Source organism: Amphimedon queenslandica, unplaced genomic scaffold (assembly GCF_000090795.2).
Source record: "Amphimedon queenslandica unplaced genomic scaffold, v1.1 AMPQUscaffold_13455, whole genome shotgun sequence".
Lineage (NCBI taxonomy): Eukaryota > Metazoa > Porifera > Demospongiae > Haplosclerida > Niphatidae > Amphimedon > Amphimedon queenslandica.
In genome coordinates this window covers 45,207-66,044 of record NW_003546309.1, presented here as the reverse complement: position 1 = coordinate 66,044, position 20,838 = coordinate 45,207, and the positions used below count along the sequence as shown (strand labels likewise).

The window sequence follows — 20,838 nt, the reverse complement described above, 5'->3', positions numbered from 1 at the left end:
TCTCAGCATTAGGAGTAGATACGTACACGTCTCACCCACTTTACATAGAGTGAGATGATAATACCGTGTGACATAAACACTGGACTATAATAGCCACAGAATGGGACCAAAATCCTCAGACAATGAATAAAAATGCCAATAATAAAAGGCAACAGTAACTGAAGCTTATTGTCAATAGTATCATATAATTATTAGTATAATAATTATTATTGCTATAATAATTGGCTATGCGATCGGTTGCGCACAAAGTAAGCTTACACACAGCAGATGTCTTATCTATATTGACAATCAAACTCCTTCCAAGAAAACTTAAAAACACAACATAAATAATAATAATAATAATATTAACAAAAATAATAATCTATATTAATCATAATGATAATAATAATAATAAATCAACATCTTCATCATAGTAATGATAATAAATAATAGTAGAATTGCTTCCTTTGGTGGAGATCTATGCGTCAGAGGATAAGAACACTCCAGACTTTATTCAATTATCTAATATCATCTTCATCTTGTAGAGCTTCCTGTACAGCAGAGGCATCCTTAGGAGACTGACTGGTAGTAGGTGCTACAATGGGAGAAGAATCCTTAGCTAGGGCAGACTGGAGGCTGGGAGACTGGAGGCTGGAAGTGAAAGTTCCAGTAATACAGGATCCCTCTGTTCTGATGGAAGGACTGAAGCTAAGAGTAGAACATATCAATGAATTAGTTGTAGAAGAGTAGCTCATTGGATTGGCTTGTTCCTGGTAGGCTAATGTATTAGGAGGAATGCAGTGCTTGTATGTATTAGGTGTATCATGTAGAGAAGAGTGAGGGATACTTGGCCCAATAGAATTAGTGCTTGATAGAGTAGTGGCTGAATGCAAAGCCACTGGTAGAATAGGAGCATGGATTGATGAAGTGTGTGTTGGGATTGAGCTAGGAGGATGAGTGACTGCTTGGACTGGAGGAGAATGAGACTGTGTTAGACTGGAATGAGCTGCTGGAGTACTTAAAGTATTAGTGGACTGTCTGGATGGATGTGAATGGCCTACAGCTGATGGTGAGTCTGCGCGTGTAGGAGCACAAGGATTAGTAGTGTCAGCGATGGTAGACACAATGTGTGATGATGACTGATTCATTGGAGTAGAAAGAGAGGGAGTGGAGTCTATGGGAGCACTAGCAGATGAAAGAGATACCTCAATGACAGTATTAACATGACCCTCAGTAGTAGTAGTAGTATTAGTAGTGATGTCTTTACACGATGGAGAAGAGTAACCAAGTACTTCCAAAGGGAAACTGCAGAGCATAGGAGAGACAGGCGATCCAATCCCTTTCTGCTGTATAGACTGTTGCTCCATGACAGTCGATACCTCCAATTGACAAGAAGGCTCCTCCTCTTCTTTCTCTCCCTCATTGACAAGCGGAGGAGAATTAGAAGAAGCGTTTGTCGAGCTCCTAACCGAGTCCAGCTTCTTCTCTAGCAGCAACCTCGTCCTCCTGGTAGTATAATAGGATGAAGGTGTAACGTGATTGAGGTATCTCGAGGCTCTACTGTGCATTGAACGCAACGAGGAGCGACTAGGTGCCAGAGTGTGTATATCAAGCTCATTCAATTGGGCATAGTTTATTTGTTTTTTGGATCGACCTGATCTACGTGGAGCATCAATATCTTCAGCGACACATTCCTATATATATACACATAACAATAAAGGTTATACCACTCTCCCCAGTCCTCTCTTTCTTCTCTCATCACTACACGTTGCATAGCGACAGTTCCTCTTTGAACATACTACAGATCCAAGCTTCATTAGTTGTGTAGGATCATGTTTACTCTCACAAAGAATTTGTATACAGAGGAAGGAAGGCAATCTGGTATGGAATAAATGCTTCACTAGCTATAGTTCTCATGCTGGCCAGTAAATGTAACTAATGTACATGATTTATAGCCAATGTGCCACTGCTGAGTGGGTTATAACCGATAACACATGCTCTATCACCAAAAAACTACATGCACATCAGTACACGTACTCCCCCACTAATCTCATACAAAGTATCAATTGTTTATTTCTAACAGGGAGACCAGCCACAAGTGCAGGGATGTACTGTAGGCGTATATAGTTTATTTAATGTAGAGGTGACATTTTGATACATTAGCAGGTGTCTATTGAAAGTGTTGGAAAATTAAAAGGGATCACATTGTACAAGTAGGAGTCCCTCCTACCTCTTATGCATAACAGAGCGAGAGAGTTGAAGGGAAGGGGACACTTTCAGGTATCTAGATATGTTGTATCATTATATGCTATTCTTGGAAGTACAATGCCCATAAAACATTAGGGCACTCAAGAAACTGAAAATATAACTAAACAAACACATAATTACTGCATAACAGGCATACCATGTATATATATATACATGTACATACAGTAGAGAACATATTAAGCAATTCACAGTGAATGGTGATGACACACAGCCATATGTACAGTATAGGTAGATACACTCACTATATGACAGAGTATGATGACATGTACAGGATGTACAGCAAAGTGTAGCATTCCTCTAATGGAATGAATACCTTTAACTCATGGCTGATAGGTAGAAAATTTCAGTCAGGAAAGGAATGTACATGTACATATAGTCTAGCTACTACACAAACACACACACACACACACACACACACACACACACACACACACACACACACACACACACACACACACACACACACACACACACACACACACTTGTACATCAATTTCACACATAAAATAACTGTAAAAGCATGCTTGCATCATACAGTATTGCTCAATCCTCTTAATAATACAAGCATTCTGTCAGCTAGCATCCACTGCATATGCACAATTAAAACTTGGAACTTATTTTAGACACAAAATGCACATTTAAAGAGCTACAGAACTAGGAAGAAAGAGGAAACGACCACAAACCATGAAATGTAAATTCATCCTAAGCCACAAGTAATAGCTAAACAAACTCTCTCAGAGGAGACCCCATGCACTGTTGTCCAGTATTATATGGCATATACTATTAGTCCATTACTATTTCATTTTTTCACACTAATCAGAAAAAGAGCCAAACCACAGTGTACTCTAAAGGACTAAATTAAAAAATGACACTTAATGTTTAGGCATGGAAGGGCCAAATTAGAGTTGTAAAAATTCAAAAGAGCATAAGAAAAATAGGGCAATATACACAATGTACTAACAATACACAATGTATGGGTACAGATGTGATGTTGATTTGCTTACTTTTGATATGATATTCTGTACTAAAACACCACCTCTTTGTAGCCTATGGAGAAAAATTAGCAATTGAAAGTGATCATTGAGTGATCATGTTAAACTGAAGGAAGCAATCTTGATGGTGCACATGTACAAATAAAGGCATGTGTGTGTGTGAATGCGTACTATATACAGTACATGTACATGTATATATATGTACTTGTTATGTAATGTGAATGGTAGTCATATGGGAGGATGTGGATGGAGTGTCTTTCAGGAATTTAACAAACAGATATCATGCAGACACAGTACACATGCTTTGGGCAGTAACACGTGTTATAGTGTAGGATCTGCATGAACTACATGTATATATAAGTGCCTTAAGAACCATGGGCTATAGTACAGGGTATTTTGTCAAAAATGGCTAGGAGAGAATTCTTCATTTTTATATTTTTTTCTGATACATATACATGTTCTTATGTTGCGTAAAAAGTTTGAGCTCATTCCGATCAAGTTTGGATTTTTTATGAATTTTTAAAGTTCCTCAAAAATCTGGCCAAAATCCCTGTACTATAGTACAGGGTCTCAGGCCAAATTTCGTCAAAAATGGCTAGGTGACGATTCTTCATTTTTATATTTTTTTTCTAATACATATACATGTTTTTATGTTGCGTAGAAAGTTTAAGCTCATTCCGATCAAGTTTGGATTTGTTATGAATTTTTAAAGTTGCTCAAAAATCTGGCCAAAATCCCTGTACTATAGTACAGGTCTCAGGCCAAATTTCATCAAAAATGGCTAGAAGAGAATTCTTCATTTTTATAATTTTTTCTGATACATATACATGTTCTTATGTTGCATAGAAAGTTTGAGCTCATTCTGATCAAGTTTGGATTTGTTACAAATTTTTAAAGTTGCTCAAAAGATAACATGCACGATATACTTTACTAAGAATGCTGGCTGGCTAGGAGAGAATTCTCTCTATTTTTGTCACATTTTCTCACAAAAATTAAACATTTAGCATCAATTGTGATTAAAAATTTTTTTGAATCATGATCATTAACAACATCATGATGATGTATAATGTGTGTGTGTGTATACAGTAGAGCTGATCCAACTAAGCTATAATTACATTAGTATTACTGTGGCACACAGTGAGAACAACATTACTATCTTGTGGCAGGCAGTATCACCATAACACACACACTGCTACACACACTGCTACACACACACAATCATATTTTAACATACTAAATAAAACATTCATTATCAAAGCTCTCATTATTACATACAAGCTGCTAATCATTAATACAGTACAATAATTATTATTATCAATCTGCACTGTAGGATGATGATTGTCTAATATGCCAGACATCAATTGGATAAGAAGTACCTTTTTATTTTTTTCTGCTCTTCCTCCATCCTCTTCTCGCACAGATACATACCCTCTATTAGCTCAAAGTGAAACTTTTTGAGGTCCTCAATCAATTGAAGCTGAGAGAGAGAGAGAGTGAGAGAGAGAGAGAGAGAGAGAGGGAGAGAGAGAGAGAGAGAGAGAGAGAGAGAGAGAGAGAGAGAGAGAGAGAGAGAGAGAGAGAGAGAGAGAGAGAGAGAGAGAGTTAGTGAGAATAAAAGTGAGGGGGTGGAAAAGGAAGCAGGGCAGTGGATAGATCACATGTGAACATGAAATAATTTTCATGTAAAAACATTCATAAAAGCACTCTAGGAAATATCATGAACCACTATAAATATTACAATTAAAACAGGAGCATTCCAGCGGACAAATGTGATGTTTGAAACTTTGAGGTCACTTTGATCTTCTCTGCCTCAACTTGATCACTGTTCTACTTCAACTTGAAGCAATGAAACTACCATGAGATCAAGGTAGCCACAAAGTTTCATGAGGCATATTCACCATGCAGTGGAACTGATTCCTTAAAATGTCAAAAGCACTATGATAGCAGCTGGAGCAGGACCACCATAAGGTCATTGATTTCAGTATAATGCAAGCATGCAAGATGTGAATAAATAATAATAATAATAGGACCAAACAAATGAGAGCAGTGACATCTTCCATTTAGAAACCACTTACTTCCTAACCAACGTAAACCACAATGGCAGCTTAAAAATGAATTTACGCACGCACACACACACACAATGCAACAGTCCATTACATTAAGTAATTACATTATGCAAATGGAATTACTTCTTAGATGTATAAACTTCTCACATTAAGAAGTCTAAAATATACCGTACATATGATGCTACATATCTCACAGTAGAGCAGAATGCTACACTATATCAGATTAGAAGGTGACCAGCGAAAGGTCAATAAGCGGTTAAAGCTGATCTGAAAGGTCGTGTTACTAAACTTGTAGTGTTAGCAGAGTTCAGTAGAGCTGACTTGTACTCGAACAAATAGCTAAACTGAATAATAAGATATGAGGCCCACGCTACCATATATGGGCTTTAATAAACAGAACCAAACCCTTGATGCTACATACTGACACTGTATCACAAGACCCAATGATATAACAGCCAGTGTGGCTGCTATTGCAGGTGGAGATCAGCAGAAGGCAGGCAGACTTGTTATGCAGTTAACAGTACAACAATTTGTTAATAAACTCTTCCTCTCTCATTCATCTCCATATCCTGAGGATTGTACACACAAGCACACATGATTGTTGAGTAATGCTCTTATGCAATCATCATAATGTGAGGTCTTTCCAATTATTGCCTTGTAATTAGGACAATATAGTTTGTTCACTTTGGAGAAATTTATTGTGTTTTCACACATGCACATGTACATAAGGATTGAAATTATACTTAAAGGCAAAAACCAATTACTCTACAAACTTTGGCAGGGTGTAAGGGTGATTATAAGATGTTATGTAAAAGGGAGAGAGGAGAGAAAGAGGGAAGATAAAGAGAGAGGGGGAGAGAGGTGGGAGAGAGGGGGGAGAGGGAGGGAGAGGGAGAGAGAGGGGGAGAGAGGGGGAGACAGACAGCGACACAGAAAATGCAGGGGGAGGTGGACTAAAAGAGGAAGAGAAAAAGGAGTAGGAGGAATATGGAAAAGGTGGAAAGAGGCAGAGTAGGGGAGACAGGCAGATATGATGTTATAATATCAAGGGAAATGAAATATTCACACATAAACCCTACACTATGAGCCTGTGTATGAATGCATACTTCAGGTTCAGATACTCACAGCCTTTGGAACAATCTCTTAGCAACACATTCCATGTATGGGCAAAGGTATTTTAATTCAGATTAATGGTTCATTAATAAACAGGATACACTGACACATACACTGTACTGTACACATTCAAATACGCATGACTAATCAGCTAATCACATTATTATCATCAAACTTGTTATTTGATTTGACATACATCAAAAGGAGAGAATTCTCCAATTTTATATACGTTTTTTGATAAGTATACATGTCCTTATGTTGTGTAGCAAGTTTGAGCTAATCCCGATCGAAATTGGATTTTCTATAAATTTTTAAAGTTGATCAAAAATCGGGTCAAAGTCCCTGTACTATTAGTAATGCAGTAGCGTTACTAAGTAGGATTCACCCCCAAACAAAATAGTACAGGGATCTTGGCCAAATTTCGCCAAAAATGACTAGGAGAGAATTCTTCATTTTTATAATTTTTCTGATATGCATAAATGTCCTTATGTTGTGTTTTAAGTTTGAGCTCATTACGATCAAAATTAGATTTTTATATAAATTTTAAAGTTACTCAAAAATCAGGTCAAAGTCCCTGTACTATATAGTACACAGTCTCAGGCCAAATTTCATCAAAAATGGCAAGTAAAGAATTCTCCATTTTAATTAAATTTTCTGACACACACACACACACACACACACATTGTACACATGCTTTATATAAATTTAAAAAGGTTAGGGCGTGTGAATACAAAAATACACATAGAAACAGTATCCCTTTCATGCCCTGCATTAATGATATACTATTATACTTTCTCGGAATCGGAATGTACTATAATGCATACTCACATTCTCATTTTAAACTGTACCGTATAGTCTCTAACACATTACAATGAAGCATTATCTTTATAGTCAATTGTTCATCACTTTTTCTCTGTGTCTCATTGGTGGCCCTTAAACCCACAGTACCCACACAAGTTCACCTAACAGGACGTAATTAGAGCGTGCTATAAAAACTATCTACAACTCTGTCTGATTCTACAACATACATTGACTAGTACATGTATAAATCAGGAGAAAGAGAGGAAGTGAGGGGATTTGAATGTTCATGAAATAAAAAAAAACACGCTGAATTTATAAATTCAAATTTTAAAAGTTAATACACATAGAAGAGACATACGTAATTATTTGTATAATTTTGATCATACATGTAGGTACTTTGTATATAGGATAGGATTACACTAATTGTCATATGCAATATAAATAAATACGTATCGTACTGAGTATCAAATTTTTTAAAAATCCCCCAATTACAGTTTATAACAAAACATGATAATGGGAACACAGAGGGACGGTCACCAATACAACTCAGTTACACTACGATGGAATGTATAGACACAGATTACCTTCAACTTCACATCCTCATTAACAATAATAATGTAAATAATAAGGCACATGTATATGCACACAAGGAAATAAAACAACAGAACTGGAAGCACATACAATACGTAATGAGTCTGATTTCAGTTACAGTGACTTCTAACTTCCACTTTTTCCATAAGCTTATCCATTAATGACTCAATGATTAACATTAATGCATTAATAGGGTCATCTCTGCAATCTCTATAGTCACATAAAGAGCTGCTTTAATATCACTTGACCATTGGCAGAGTTATTATACATAAAATACAATACATAAATCTGACTGGATATGCATGGGTAGGCCCAGATTATAAATAAAATGAAAAAAGAGAGAAAACAAAAATTATTATTATTATTAATCTGAATATCATATAACGCTTTAATTTGACGGAGTTTTATTTTGGCGATTGGCGGTTTGCAAGCAGAATTGCCAATATTAAAACTGCCAATCATCAATGTGCATGCTCAGTAATGCACGCGTGTACACAAAAATCGCCAAATAAAAAACCGCTAATTACGATTTTACAGCAAAATTGCCAAAATAAAGAGCCACCAAAATAAAGCACTATACGGTATACAACTACAATGCAAATTATGTATGCTTAACAGAGTAATTAATTGTTATTACATCCACAGACAGTTATTGTCTGAGAGACAGGAAGCACTAGTGTCTGTCTGTTTTTATATGTATTTGTATACACAATGAGAAACAATGAGAGGAGCACACGTGCTACAGAATCATCACAGACTACACACAAAATGTCTTTAAAAAGATGTCTGACTTTCATTAACACAACAAATGCTAATAGCTCAAGAATTTGCGATCGAAACTGACTCAAATTTTCTGCACAACATTGCAAAAGTCTCATAAAATTTATGATGGCTATGAGGTACATATACTATACCCATAAGCGCGTGGTCTATGCGGCTAATAGAGCAAGGCATCAATTTACAAAGGCTATATATATATATATATATATATATATATATATATATATATATATATATATATGAGAGATGCAATTGATGATGCTTTAGTAGTAGCTAAGACCATAACCTCGAAAGCAGCTGTATAGCTTCTTAAACTTCCTCTCCCCTCTCTTTCACCCACTCTTTTAATACACGCGCATCCATACACAAGTATATGCTAATATCGGGCTTTAATCAAAATGTTCCTGGAACAGACAGAGACAGGTATACTGTGCATTAATTAGCCTTGATGAGCGTGTGTGAGGGAGACAGCTTGGAATCCAGAAGTTATATCATTACAATCAAGGCTACTATACGCATCACGTACATGTACATATTATATCCATAGCTAAGTAATGATTACATGATCGTTCATGACTGGTTCATATCCTTTATATGAACATCACAGACATACAAGAGTACATCCTAGTCTGAGAGAGAGAGACATTTCACTTGATACAAGACTAACACACAATAGGAACTAAGCACTGCTTAATCCAGTTATGTCATAGCACCTATTCATTCATTATCTCATTATGTTTATACGGCTCTTGTATGGGCTCTCTCCTATTGGACTAAAAACCATGCAGGAGCTCACATATTGGCAATGCAATGCGTGCAAGGATTTCCAGGGATAGGACATATTAAATTAGCCTGGAAATTAAAGCAAGGTTAATCATCATTGACACACACACACACACACACACACACACGTTATAATCACATAATAGTAAATTAGCATGTATGACCCACACGTACGTACACATGCAGACAAAATTAACGCAAACATTTTAACATCATAACACATTACAGAGAAAGAGCCCTTATGACGTTCTTTCTAAACACAATTACCCAAGGAACAGGTGATGGACATCACTCTAATACAGGGGAACTGGGCACAAGCTCACAGGATGAGAGACTGTAAATGGAGAAAACTGGACTCTGTGTACTTTTATGTACATTGTACAGATTTTGCTGAGCGGTTATTTCATATGCAAATTCATTACATCCTTAAGTCTTTGAAATTAAATGTACATGTACTTACTTCTCTACAGTTAGGACAGAACCATTCCCCATCAGGTATGTTCCAGACTATAGGATACTGACAGTAAGTGTGACACTCAGAATCACATTTATCGCACAACAACATCTACAATGAATAAAAAGATACAAAGATACATGTACATGCGTAGATGTATGGGAATATAATATTTTGATAGACACATAATTATAATAATCAAGGAATTAAAATTCATTTAAGTGTGGCCGGCATGAATAGAATGTACTACAGAATTTTTTCGCATGAAGCTATGATATAGGCTCCTGCACTCAAACCTTGGAATAGAACGTGTCTTTTTTGCATACGACACAACCGCCTTTCACTTCTTCCTTCTTCACTTTCTTTGCGTCTTGCCTTGAGCTCCTCCTCCTACTCCTCCTCCTCCTCCTCTTACCGCTACCACCAACCTTCTGGGACTTATCTAGAAAAGAAAGAGAAGAGAAAAGTGACCTTAACTTATCCTGTCTCTATCCTAGTCCCCCCCTCTCTCTCTCTCTCTCTTTCTTTCTCTGCACTAAAGCTTATGATAATACAAAGGATCACTCTACATAAACTACATGTACATGAACATTTATGCATGTAAAAATTACTTTTATGTACAAAAATTACTTCATTCATATTAAAAAGTAAAAATACCAAAAATTTTACTTATAAAATTCTCAATGGAGAGTACAAACACTGCGGGTGCGTGACACAGGAATATTATATAATGTGAAGCATGTGGGAACACACAGATATGAGTAACTGTCTGGATTTGGTTGTCACAGACAAGGAAAAGGAGTGCAACCTCATGATATAATAGTTTATGTCTAAGACAATAATGAGCTAATACATGTATTTGTAGCTACAACTACATCAATGCTAATTGATGCATCAAACTATGTCAATGAGTTATTTTAAACGTAGTACGTCACGCAATTTACTAGCTGCATGGCCTCTAGATTATATAACCCAATGGGATACGTGCAGTATACCAATTAAACCACAACATACTATATTCCTGAGTGTCCTACTGTAGCTGTCATAAACAGTACATGTGGATGTACATACCTGCTTATCACGTGTTTGTTAATGTGTCAATGGTCGGCTTAAATGAAAATGCACATGCTTTAGTTGTAGCAACACTAGCATAATATTAGCTGCATGTACATGTACGTGTACCAAGTACAAGTAATTCGTTCAATATAAAATCCCTAACCAGGTGGACTGCTGGATGGATCGTCGCTCTCTTTCTCATCCTCTTTCTCTCCCTCAGTCTCTAATGTCTTCTCTTTATCAGAGGGTGCAGGCACAGGTACATGAGATGACTCCAGCTCCTCGATGTAAGACTTCAATTCCGCTTCAGATCTAAAAAATAATAAACGCTATATGAATGATCATACTTTAAAATATCAAAATATGAAAAGAGATACATGTACTTGTAAGCCTGAGAAAGCACAATGACTAAATAAAGACTAATAGAGAGTACAAAGTTCAAGTGCCTGACATTATCAAGGTGTGGCACTTCAATTAAGGTCATATCACAATAGAACCAACTGCCTACATACATGTATTTAATCAAACAGTGTTACACTAACAAAAGCTTTGTTTGTACTCAAGGTCCGATATCACCGGCCGGTGAGACAATTAAAACTCACTTCACATACCTCAAATACTGTACCTGCATATATAGAGGAAACGACAAGAGTCGCTCATGTATGGGAATAAATATGACACTGTCACACAATGACATTTCGTGATAGGACCAACATACACAGACGATTGGCTACCCTTTGATTTGCAGAGATTCCAATGCAAGTCACACACAAACAAACACACAATAAAGTGTATTAAATATGTACATTGTACATGTACATATATGTATTTGTACTTGTATGTGGAATACATGTGTAGGGATGCACACGCAGATCTATAGTCACACTGTATGCGTCAAAGCAGGAAGAGTCTCAGACAAAGGTATACATTTGTATAAAAGAGCAAATTAAGAGGTTCACACGGGGAGTGGGCGGATTGACATCACTTCCTCCTTTAAGCCAAGCCATGCTTAAACACCACACCAACTACAAATGCACAGCATTACACTAACAATAATGAGTTGTTGCTATAACATAATCATCCATCATGTAAATTGTCTAGCATATTATTTAATATTTTTCAGAGTGAGAGAGTACATTGTCTGTGTGTACACATGGACTAGTTGTAAGCACTACAGCCATATTCTCAGACAGTGTGAAAATTTCTAGGAAAAGAGATGATATCATACAGACATAGGAATGCCATGAGTAAAGCCATCATAATAAAACTGTCTCATTTACTTATCATCATACAATTAGCAGGACCAATGGACACAATGTACATGTACATACATGCATGTAATACAAATGTCCCGATTCACAAACAAAATTATAAAGAGGTATATATAGTGTACATGTATCATGAATAATATATAATTATTATTACCATGTGAATAAAATAAGCTATCCACAGTATAGTTGGTAACAATATACTAATATTAATATCGTATATACACAATTATTGTAATAAATATAGTGCACAAAAATGCATTTATATACTATTATACACATACGTGTATGTACATGTACATGTACACAAATATACATGTACATGTACAGTATATATAGTCCCCTGTCCCTGGAAAAGATTACTTCAAAGGATAGTTATTACAGAGGGAAAAGGTCAACAAACAGAGGAACCACACGAGCCCATTTGTTTTACAATGAAGTAACCCAATACCATTAAAACATGTCACACGCTCCAAGCACATGTACATGTATAAGACTATTAAATTGTTATACTAGTAAGTTAGAGAGAGAGAGAGAAAACGAAGAGAAGACAAAATAAAACAAAGAATGGAGAATAATATACAATGGATGGCAAATTCAAACTGGCATTAATAATAATTAACATATACCCACTATACAGATGTACATGTATATGGACTCGATCTCCATCCTTTAATCACTAGAACAATCAATTGTGCTATTGGTACACGCATACAGCGGAAACGCTAAAGCTGCTTCGTGTAAACAAAATGTACACATACTCAGTTAATCAGATTCTCTCCCATTGAGAGGAGCATGTATGTATCCTTTATAAATAGCTGATTCCTAGTACATGCAATAGACCAACATGCATTGTATTATACACGTGTGTATTTCCCTACCTGCAGGTGCCACAACATTGCACCATATCACAAGCTCATATATAGCAATGGATTGGAGTTATTCACCAGAAGCCCAATGACCAAATGTTGATAATTGAAAAATTAAATTAATAAAGACATGATTATAGACATTTATGGATCTCAAATGACCAATCGTTAGTACAGCGTAGCGTCATAGAAGAATAGAGTTGATTGGAGGAGTGCCAAATAGTTGAGGGTACAAACATGTTCCATTAATGCAATGCGAGATAATACACAGTGTGTGGTTTGTAGTGTATGACTGTGTGGGTGGGAGATTACTTGCAAATCAAATTCCATTTCGGATGATCAAAAGGATACTCCAAGTACTTGTCTTCTGAGTATAGTCTAATGTTGTAAAGGGAATCCTAAAATATAACAAAAGACTGACAGGGAGAGTACTATATATAATGAAAGTACAATATGCATCCCAAAAACCAATATATCACGCAGGTGAGCTCTATCCCATCTCTCATCTCTCAGCTCTAGCATTTTACATAACATAAAGACATAGACAGTGTATGTACGTGTATGTATGCATCAGAAATTTAATGATCCTCAGTCCCCCTAGCTCTCTATCCTCGTATTGTTTCTCTTAATTCTTTCTCCTATTCCTCTCCATTTCTTTCCCTCATCTCTCTTCTTTCTTTCCTTCATTCTTCTCCATTAATGGAGCACCTCATTCACACATTATCCATCTCAGCTATACAAGACAGGCATGGACACACTTGATCCACACAGTATTAATATCAAAGCATGTACATGTACACAAACATGTACATGTACATGCATGTTCATGTCACATGCGTACATGTATAAGCATTGATGACATGGACTAAAAATGCACTGACAGCTGGTATATACTTTCAGCACAGATTAGATCACACACATTATTAGTAGTGGGTTTGTAGGTAGAAAGGATGGTGAGAAAGAGAGGGTGTGATACAAACACTCGATACTTCTTACTAAGACAACAGAGACAAAACAACTACTGCTCGACACACGTAGTGCAGATAATGATTTAAAACATTAGATAATATGATATGCATATTGATCTCTAGGTTTATGCATAATAATATATAATAAAAATACCTGCAGGGATACGAAATGAATATCTTTATACATACATGTATATACAAGCCCATTTACTGTGAAAAGTATCAATGGTCGTGCAGTGAAAACATGAAATGAATGTACAGTACCTCCCCTAATGTTATTATTGTTATCTTGTGATTCTCACTATAGATTATTATGCCCATACAAGCTACATGTAGCAATTAATGCATGTACATGTACAAGTATATTATAATGACAATTTTTAAAATCAACGTATTTTATCTCATAACTTATACTATTTATAAAGTTTGAGCTGATTTTGACTATAATTTTTTAAGGATATCAATATGTATGAGAAAATGTAATAAAAATTGGGGGTGATTTCGGAGCCATTTTTTAGAAAAACCATGGGCTATAGTACAGGGATTTTTTCAGAAATTGGCTCATTTTTAAAATGGCCATAACTCGAAAAATATTTGTCGGAATCAGCTCAAACTTTCTACGCAGCATAAATATGTATCAAAAAAATGTAATAAAAATTAGGAGTGGTTTTGGAGCCATTTTTTGGAAAAAACCATGGGCTATTATAGTACAGGGATTTTTTCAGAAATTGGCTCATTTTAAAAAATAGCCATAACTCAAAAAATATCTGTCGGAATCAGCTCAAACTTTCTACATAGCATAAGGACATCAATATGTATCAGAAAATGTAATAAAATTTGAGGGTGATTTTGGGGCCTTTTTTTTGGAAAAAACCATGGGCTATATAGTACAGGGAAATTTTTGAAAATTGGCCCATTTTATAAAATGGCCACAACTCAAAAATTATCTGTCGGAATCAGCTCAAACTTTCTACGCAGCATAAGGACATCAATATGTATCAGAAAATGTAATAAAAATTGGGAGTGATTTCGGAGCCATTTTTTGGAAAAAACCATGGGTATAGTACAGGGATTTTTTCAGAAATTAGCTCATTTTTATTAACAGCCATAACTAAAAAAATTTGAGTCAGAATCAGCTCAAACTTTATAAATAGCATAGGGACATCAATTTGTATCAAAAAAATCAAAAGCAATTTAGTAATAAACATGTCCCTCTAACTAATTGATTTTCTATTCCATAAATCACACGCACACACACTCTCTCTCTGTCCCATCGCCTCCTTCTGATTACTTGTAAAAGCCAGTATCTCAGTCCCTTTCTATCCAATCCAACGGGTCCTTCTCTACTCCAGGAGTTGCCCTCTTCTAATAGTTTGTTCATTTGGTTCTTGAAGGAATTATTGCGAGTGAATTGAGCGTCGCAGAGAAACTTAAGCAGCTGCATCTTCTGAGTAACATCAAAGTCTTCATAGTCGAAAGTCCCTTCAATGTAGCTATTGGTATAAGCAAGCTTTGGAATGATAGAGAAAGAAAGAGACGTTATATAAAAGTTTTTATATAAACTTAGTTCACACATCAATAATTAATTTAAAAAATTCCATTATCAATAACATTATAATCAGGTTTCTATAAAAAAATTAAATATTATAAATTCTTTATAGTAATGTGAATACATAAAAGATGAATACACGTAAATAAATTGGATATTAGTGCACTGTTTGAAGAACAGTGGACAATACAATTAGCACTAAAATTCAATTTATGACAGGTGGTGAAACTCAATTATTTTAAAGAATATTAACAGGGGGTGAATTCTATTTAATAAAATTTGCCCCCTGTTAATATTCTAATAAATTTCTAATAAATTTAAGAAATTAAAATAAAATAAATTAATAATAAGTGTATGCATGATGTACTTTAGAAGCAAAAAAGATCCAGTTTTCTTTATCGATCGGTTTCCTACCGATATTATTATACAACTGATAGTGCAATTCAGTAATGGAGTCATCAGAATCTTCGAGACTACCTGCAATTGAGGGGAGAAAGACACAAGTAAAGAGAAATTAAGAATTGATGATAATCATGGCCAGATGTGCTGCCTTTAATTTCATTATTTATTTACTAAAATGTGCACATAGCACAACACAAAAATAGTCAAAAATAGTTCACATGTATGCCTACCCCAAGAAATAACAATAGTTTAATTGATGGCTTTATCTAGCTTAACACCCACATACATTATAAAGCATGCATGTATGTAATTGTTTTATATTATTTATATAAATTAAGTAATACCAAAGCTACATGTACATGTATGTATATTATTATTATTTGCTATTATGTGCCTCTATAAAACACAAAACCGATTAATTTTTTTAAGGTACTATTTCCCAGATCAACCAAAAAAATACAAAGTTGGAGCCACGCCCCCTAGATACACAATAATTAATAATATACAGTGGTGGGCATTATTTAGAATAACAGACCATATTGAAAAAATCTCTCTAGCTGAGGGAGAGAGACCTCGGGGAGGGAGAGGAAGGCCGAGAACCTTTTCAAAAAGAGGAAGATGTGGGCAAATTCCGGAAAAGATGAAGGAACGTTTACAAACTCTTCAATTGGATCCTCTCCTTCAGAAGAATGAGCAAGCTCTAGCCCCTGGCCTCTTGGCTCTGTCGCCTCTCCCTCCATCTTTGATCGGTAATGGAGCAGAGGAGATGAAACGAGAGGCTCTAAAGTGTGCGAATTTCCCGCCCTAGCTCAATTCTGAGGTCACACCCACATGGAAACTTGACAAATTATATTACAATTTTTTTGCATAATTTTTATTTCATGATCCACATTAATATTGATTATTATTGATAAGTAAATCAAAATAGCACATAATAGATGCATGTGCAAATATAATGACAACATTAAATTCACAAAAAATAATGCAAACGATAAAGTGCAAATGAAATCCTATGAAAAAAAATGTAGAAAGTTTCGATTAAATGGAGCACATGCAATGTTGCTAGTCTGTGAACTACTTTACAAAACAAAAATAGTATTTACATAAGAGAACGTCATGAAAATGTTAGGAAGGAGGGAGGTAGAGACTAAAGCTAACTGATTGAGCACCTAAAAAGGTGGACCAGGCTTAGTATAACTCTGCCCTGATGGATTATATCCGGTGTTAGTACCAGCTCTAGAACCACTGGATGAGCCACCAGGAGAAGGTCCAAGAATTGATCTCTGCTGTCCAGCACTCCCTCCTCCTCCTCCAGCAGCATCAGGTGACACAGGTCCGCCACTGTTAGTATTAGACCCATACCCGGTTGAGAATGAGGACATTGAGTAAGAATATTTTGAAGGACTAGAAAACGAGCTGTTTCCTCCTCTACCTCCAACACTGCTACTATTGCCTCGTCCAGTATCAGTCCCACTGCCTCTAACAGTCACTGTATATCCAGTCTTGAGCTCCTGAGGTTGCTGCTGCTGAGAATAAGACAACATACCTCCACCACCACCACCACCGCTGCTGCTGTTGTATCCAGTACTGCTGCTTGAACGATCATATCCAGTTTCATTATACCCTCCACTGCTGGGAGTGTTACCATACCTCCTACTCCCTCCCCCTCCTTCAAAACGAGACTCGTGTCCCCTTGAGTCACGTTCTGGCGTCACGTAATACTCATTCCTTGTCTCGGGTACTGGTTTGCCATGAGTTGGTCTGCTGTGTGGGGGCGGAGAGGAATGTCTAATGGGAAAACTACCTCCTCCTCCTCCTCCTCCTCGGCTAGAGAAAGGAGGAGGGGGTGATCTTTGAGGGGGTGGATGAGGAGGACCAAAGTTTGACGGAGGATGGTTTGTAGAGTAATAGTCTCTGTTGGTCTCTTCACGATAATTATTACTAGGGGGAGGGCCCCTTGGAGATGGTCTGGTATTATCATAATCATACCTAGGCCTAGTGTTGCTATTGTAGTTATAGTCCCTGGTATTATTATTGGGCCCGGTCTGAGGAGGGGGCATATTAGACCGTGGGGGGCTATTATAAGGTCCCCTTGACATCGGAGGGCCAGCGTTCCTGTAACCATCTCTATAGTCTGGGCTCTCATTATGTGAAGGGGTCTGGTAGTAGTTGTTCTGAGAACCCCTGTTCTCGTATTCTTGTCTGTATTGTCCATTCCCAGTACCTGAGGGGGCCTGAGACCTATAGCTCTCATTATTGGGATAACCCCCACCCCCTGAGGGAGGGCGGGGAGGAGCATTAGAAGCATACTGGTTGTCATAGTAACCTCTTGGAGGCTGGTCCCTGTACTGGTCATATTGATGCGAGGGCCCTCCTAAAATAAACAAATTAAAACAATGGACTCATACATGTAACTATGCTTTTAAAGATCAGAATCTAATAACACAGTAAAACTAAATTAATATTATAATAATACAAAGAGTGCAAGGAACAACATAATACTAACAGGACTTAGTCTCTATTTATTATTGCCCTCAAGTTGACTGATCTCTGGTGAGTGTGACCAACATTTTGAGTGTCATTTATAATTATAGTGCATGCAAGAATTAGACAATGTACAGAGTAGAACTTTTAATGTATGCCAGCAAAGCATGATAACTGCTAAACTAAAAATGCTAATTGAATACCATTTAAAAGACGAATGGAGAGAGATACAACACGAGGAGATCTATAACATAACTTACTTGATTGAGGTGGTCCTGTACCGCCAGGAAGAGGAGGATCCCTATAAGAGTGATCCCTACCTCCTCCTCCTCCTCCTCCTCCTCCCTGATGATGAGGAGGAGGACCAGAAGAATATGGATCACGTGACTGAGGGGGACCACCTCCACTATAATGAGGAGGAGGTTCCATATGAGGAGGGCCACGCCCATAAGACCCACCTTCATTATGAGGAGGAGGGTGACCAAATTGATTAGGTGGGGGTCCTGGAGGACCTCCACGAGAACTTTCAAAATGCCTGCCCCCAGGGGGAGGAGGAGGGCCTCTGTTATGAGGTGTGTCTAGTAATGCCTTTCGTCTAGGTACAGACTGAGGGGGAGGTGGCAGTGGCCCCCCTGGGGGAGGAGGAAAATGACTAGGGGGCGGTGGGAGGCCGGGAACAGGAGTGGGTCCTTCAAACATTCTAACAGGTACTGAAATAGGGGGTCCACCAGGAGGAGGGACGGGAGGATAGGGCATAGAGAACTGGTGTGGTGGTGGGTTGTTACCACCGTATGCCGGTACTTCAGCAACATACACTACATCACGCTCAGGGTATCTCGAATGATGATGATGATCACTCTCTCTTTCTCTACCCCGATACCGGTCCTTAGGTGAGGGGCTACGGCTTCTGTATCTCTTTGGAGGAGACAAGCTCCTTCTCCTGCTCCTCCCTTCGTCTCTATGAGTACGTGAACCTCTATCAAAGTTACCTCTAGGACCCCCGGAACTTTTGTAGGCAAACTCAACCTGAAGCTTATGGCCATCAATCTCCTACAGTGATGATAACATTGTGTCACATTAGAGAGAAGTGACTAGCTACATGTATGTCCCCCCACACACACACAGTCACTCAATCTTCAGTATACATATGTACAGTATGTGTATGTCCATGTACTTTAAGTAAACGACTAAATGTCAGTCCATGTATTTACATTTGTATGTAAGCCTCAGTGATAGAGTCATTAGTGAATAGGAATACATATTGTACACATTACCCTCATCTCTCTTGTCCCACCCTCTCTCTCTCACCCTCCCATTCATCCCACGGATTGCTTCCTCTGCGTTCTCTGGTCTCCGATATCTAATGAAGGTAAAGTTTCTCGGCTTGTCAGAGTCTCTATCTTTAGGAGTGTACACTGTAAGTGGATGAGTGTGCGACAACACACAATAAATGAATTATTAATTCTCAGGAGTAAAAAAATAATACATAATTTAAATACATGTTTTTTTATTTGCAATGTACTTTTCCTCATTCCTTATGATATGCCATGTAGAAGAAAGTTTTAGGAAAAATAATAGCCTTTGCCTGGTTTGCAATGACTCATTTTATTTACTGTAATGATTAATTACTTAATTTTTTTTGTGAATGAATCACAAGCACAATCTAACCTCATTAAACTTATCAAGGTATGCAGAGTATGAGCCATAGCTAATTAACTATCAATTACTACATGTAGGTCCAAAATTTTTGAAGACAAATTTCTAATATACACTAATTTGTTATAAATGATTATTCTGGAGGTAGACATCAATTCTTCCAACTTTAAAAGTGAAAACAAAGGAGAAAGAGGAGGAGGAGGTTACGAGCAAATTTTTTGAACCAAAAAAGTGCAACAGTTGCAATAAAATCCATGCAATTTTTATCATGTTTAAAGTACATAATTATTAGCATCACTAGTGCTGTGGGATTACATGTACATTTACATGCAGTACTGATATGGTGCTGTTTTCGGCTTACAGTCATCAATCCTTCCGTATTTCTCAAACATTATCTGTAGATCCCCTCTCGTAGTATCAGTAGGATAATTCTTGACTATGATCCGGTCACCACGATTATCTCTAGTACCAGACATGGCCAGGCTCTCTTTCTCTCTGAAATACAAAGACCGTTGGTTAACTAGAGCTTGTCAGGACTGTTTTAAAATGGCGGCCAAGAAAAGGCAGTCATTACAAACTAAGTTACATTTGCAAGCTACTTTAGAATACTCATTCTACTCCTTACCAAATATAGCTAGTTAAAATATCAGTAAACAATGGGAAACTGTGCAAGGACTTTGAAGGAATTTTGAGTTTTAGGACCTCCAACTCTTCAACACGAGGACAACCGGATGTAAGTTATTGTAACCACGCCTCTCA

General features: G+C 37.0%; 2 protein-coding genes across 2 annotated transcripts; both read right to left on the bottom strand.

Moving 5' to 3' along the window:
- Window positions 1-272: 272 nt before the first annotated feature.
- LOC109581200 (uncharacterized) lies at window positions 273-16,719 on the bottom strand. Its single transcript, XM_019995079.1, has 10 exons — window positions 16,475-16,719; window positions 15,905-16,014; window positions 15,280-15,498; window positions 13,333-13,418; window positions 11,047-11,195; window positions 10,124-10,269; window positions 9,834-9,938; window positions 4,616-4,716; window positions 3,252-3,294; window positions 273-1,673 (listed from the first exon to the last, which is right to left on the bottom strand). Exons 1-10 carry the CDS (start codon window positions 16,677-16,679, stop codon window positions 498-500), a joined length of 2,340 nt encoding a protein of 779 aa, XP_019850638.1. The 5' UTR covers window positions 16,680-16,719; the 3' UTR covers window positions 273-497.
- Window positions 16,720-16,830: 111 nt separating this feature from the next.
- On the bottom strand, window positions 16,831-20,834 carry LOC105312325 (RNA-binding motif protein, X chromosome-like). The gene is made up of 5 exons (XM_011404880.2): window positions 20,705-20,834; window positions 20,441-20,574; window positions 19,732-19,838; window positions 18,684-19,473; window positions 16,831-18,313 (listed from the first exon to the last, which is right to left on the bottom strand). The coding sequence occupies exons 2-5, from the start codon at window positions 20,553-20,555 to the stop codon at window positions 17,109-17,111; spliced, it is 2,217 nt and encodes a 738-aa protein (XP_011403182.1). The 5' UTR covers window positions 20,556-20,574; window positions 20,705-20,834; the 3' UTR covers window positions 16,831-17,108.
- Between the last annotated feature and the right edge of the window lie 4 nt (window positions 20,835-20,838).